Source organism: Protopterus annectens, chromosome 13.part0 (assembly GCF_019279795.1).
Source record: "Protopterus annectens isolate FY-2018-M chromosome 13.part0, PAN1.0, whole genome shotgun sequence".
Taxonomy (NCBI): domain Eukaryota; kingdom Metazoa; phylum Chordata; order Ceratodontiformes; family Protopteridae; genus Protopterus; species Protopterus annectens.
This window is the reverse complement of record NC_056747.1, coordinates 1,267,535,306-1,267,539,002: the sequence shown is the minus strand read 5'-3', so window position 1 is coordinate 1,267,539,002 and position 3,697 is coordinate 1,267,535,306. Positions and strand designations below refer to the sequence as shown.

The window sequence follows — 3,697 nt, the reverse complement described above, 5'->3', positions numbered from 1 at the left end:
CTCCAAAAAAGATGGTCTGGATTAGTGCTCGAGTTATACAAACAAAGCTAGATTCAGCAGGTCTGAATTTAGTCTATGCTACAGCAAACAAGGCATACCAATTTCAGAAAGAAACTGTTCAAATAAGCAGGCACAATAAGCCTTTAACCAGAAACTCCCAGCTCAGAAGGGCAGAATCTACCCTCTCCTCTCACAAGAGTGCAGACCACACCTTCTTAATGTAAAATAACTAGCCTGAAACCCAAGTGCTTAAACCAGAACTGATACACTCTTAGCCTTCAATTAGCAACTCCCAACTTGGATGTAAGCTACCAGTCCTGCCACAATAGTGCAGACCACAAACCTTCTTAATGTAAAACAACTGGTCTGAAGCCCAAGTGCTTCAACCAAAGGTTTAGAATAACAGTTACAATTTAATCAGGCTACTAACAAGCAGTAATAAATGCAGCAGAATAAATGCAACAAAATAGGAAGAAACACAAATACAGTAAAAGCAGATGAATAAAGTGCAATTTGTTTTTATATAACAATAGAAGATGAGCAAACTGATTTAAACAAATTACCCAGTTAACCAGTAAAAAAGCTCAAACCTGAGCCCTGTTCCAGCAGTCTTCAATAAATATCCTTCAGAAAATACATAATGATGCAAACACTGTTATTCTAGCAACTTTTTAAGTTTATGGGAGCAATATTTAAAATCTGTTCCTATTTTTGGGCCTTTATCCCCCATTATTTTTGGCTTTGTCCAAATTTCTTTCACTGAGAGGTTGAAAGGTATGGCAGACTTTCTGAGGACTACGTTACAGAGATACATATCACAGTTGCTCGTATAGCAGTTGTTTGTATTACATTTGCTCATATTACACTCCCTTGTATCCATTTGTTCATATCACAGTTACTTGTATCACAGTTATTTGTATTGCACTTCCTCATATTGCAGTTGCTCATATCATGGTTGTTTGTATCGCACTTGTTTGTATCGCACTCACTCTTATTACAGTTGCTCATATCACGGTTGTTCGTATTACAATTGTTTGTATTACACTCGCTCATATCACTGTAACTCATATCACATTTGTTTGCATTACACTCAACTCATATCAAGTTGCTCGTATCACAGCTGTTTGTATCACAGCCATTTGTATTACTCTCTGTTATATCACAGTTGCTCATATCACAGTCGTATCACACTTGTTTGTATCACAGTTTGTATCACACTCGCTGGTATCACAGTTGCTCGTATCAGAATTGTTTGTATCACACTCGCTGGTATCACAGTTGCTCATATCACAGTTGTCTGTATCACAGTTGCTCCACAGTTGGTTGTATCACACTCACTGGTATCACAGTTGCTTGCATTACACTTGCTCATATCACCACAGTTGTTTATATTACAGTCCTTTACATCACAGTTGCTCATATCACAGTTGCTCATATCACATCTGTCTGTATCACAGTTACTCATATCACAGTTGTTTATATCACAGTTATTCTTATCACAGTTGCTTATATCACAGTTGCTCGTATCACAGTTGTCTGCATTACACTTGCTCATATCACAGCTGTTCATATCACAGGTGTTTATATTACAGTCCGTTATATCACAGTTGCTCATATCACAGTTATTCATATCACACTTGCCTGTATCACAGTTACTCATATCACAGTTGTTTGTATCACAGTTGTTCTTAGCACAATTACTCATATCACGGTTGGTCATGTCACAGTTGTTTATATCACAGTTGTTCTTAGCACAATTACTCATATCACAGTTGGTCATGTCACAGTTGTTTGTATCACAGTTGCTCGTATCACAGTTATTCATACCACAGTTGTTTGTATCAAACTTGCTAGTATCACAATTGCTCATATCACAGTTGTCTGTATCACAGTTTCTCCACAGTTGTTTGTATCACACTCACTGGTATCACAGTTACTCATATCACAGTTGGTCATGTCACAGTTGTTTGCATCACAGTTATTTGTACCACAGTTGTTTGTATCACACTCGCTGGTATCACAATTGCTCATATCACAGTTGTTGCTTGTATCATAGTTATTTTTAGCTCCCACCAGCTACTCCCAGTGCCTATCCTCATCCATTGGGTCAACACAACCTGACTATCCTCCCCAGATTAATTCTGACCCATGTTTAGGGCAAATAAGGAGACTGAGGAACCTGAGGTAGTATCATATTGCTGCTGAGGAGTGTTTTTTTTTCTTACTTCCCAGCCCTACATCAACTAATAACACTGAAGGAGGTCATACAGTGGTCATCAGTGTTGACACTTCTCACTTCCATAATGATAATTGTCAGTAGAATGACCTGCCCACCCTCAGACAACACCATGTAGTTGTTACCCCAGTCTTCACCTGGGAAACCAACCTTAGGTTGGGAGGTTGACATAATGATTAAGGTGTTCACCTTACAAACAGAAGGTGCAGGGTTTGATTCTTACATGGGGCAATTGGCTAGGCTTAAAATGGCCCACAAGGGTAGTTAGCCTAGTATGAACCTATGTCACAACAGATCACCTATGTAAAATGTATCTCAGGCTTGTGGCCTACCCCAGGATAAGCATGTCCCTCCTTCCTGACTGTGTCATTAAGACCCCAAGCTGTTCTTTGAACCTGGGCAATTTGGGCCATAGTCAAAGCTTTATCCCACTAGTGCAGGCTAATCCTTCAATATCTTGATGTCACCTTTAACTCCACAGTGTCCTACTCTCTCCATGTTGACTTTATGAAACAGTGGATATTATCCAGGTTAAAAGCAGGCTGTGTGGTCATTGATATGTCCTATAAATCTCTTTATACACACCCTTTCATTGGGTTGTTAGGCTGTCCTCTGCACAGCTCCCAAGATTTAGAATTTCATTTAAACTATTTGCAAACTCTGCCTACTTTCCACTGAAGTCAAAGTCATACCTGTCAACCACTTAGCATAAGAAATCTGGCGAAAGCATAAACTAATGGAGGGGGGGGCATAAATAGGGACAGCTTTTAAATATTACTCTTATAAGCCTAGAAAGTTGCTAGAATTCCAGGTTTTGTGTTAACATGCATTTTCTGAAAGATATGAAATGTGACACTCAAAGTCACTTCAATCCTCAGTGATTTGACAGAAAACCACATATTGTATGAGGAACAGACCAAAAACAAGAGGCAAAAACCTGGACATTCTGAAAAAAATCTAGATAATTGAGAGGTATGCCAGGGCTTTATAGCTCATGTCTACTCCATTACAGTGACTATAAACCATAACCTGAGTCCCTATCCCTCTTTCTCCTTGCTCTGATCTGTTGTTATCTCTGACAAAGGGGGATACTGCCAGCACAGCTATCTGGAATTTTGTAAATAATTATATGTCATTTGTGAACATAAACATGATCTACATAAGATGCTTACAAAAATGTCGTGTAAATCAAACTGCTGGTACAGAAGTGTGTGTCGAAAAGGTTTTTGCAAAGTGTTTCTGCTTAAAATGTAACAACAGTGTGCCCTACTGGAATAGAACAGAAATGTACATGCACTATTGTAACTGTTAAAATGTATATATTTTAACAGTAGAAACTGGAATACAGGAGATTAACTTCAGAAAAATAGCTGACATTAAGGCCGGAGACATAATGTCTGTACTAGGGAACTTTCTGTATTGTCTTCAGAGTGAACAAATTACTATCTGTAAAAGTGTGAA

The 3,697-nt window shown here is 38.5% G+C and overlaps 1 protein-coding gene across 1 annotated transcript; it reads right to left on the bottom strand.

The window, feature by feature from the left end:
* Positions 1-1,282: 1,282 nt before the first annotated feature.
* On the bottom strand, positions 1,283-1,870 carry LOC122788047 (keratin-associated protein 4-6-like). The gene has a single exon (XM_044054969.1). It carries the CDS (start codon positions 1,868-1,870, stop codon positions 1,283-1,285), a length of 588 nt encoding a protein of 195 aa, XP_043910904.1.
* Positions 1,871-3,697: the final 1,827 nt, after the last annotated feature.

Excerpts from the sequence above, each read along its gene's own strand:
- LOC122788047 (XM_044054969.1), bottom strand. The coding sequence starts at position 1,870 with ATGAGCAATTGTGATACTAGCAAGTTTGATACAAACAACTGTGGTATG.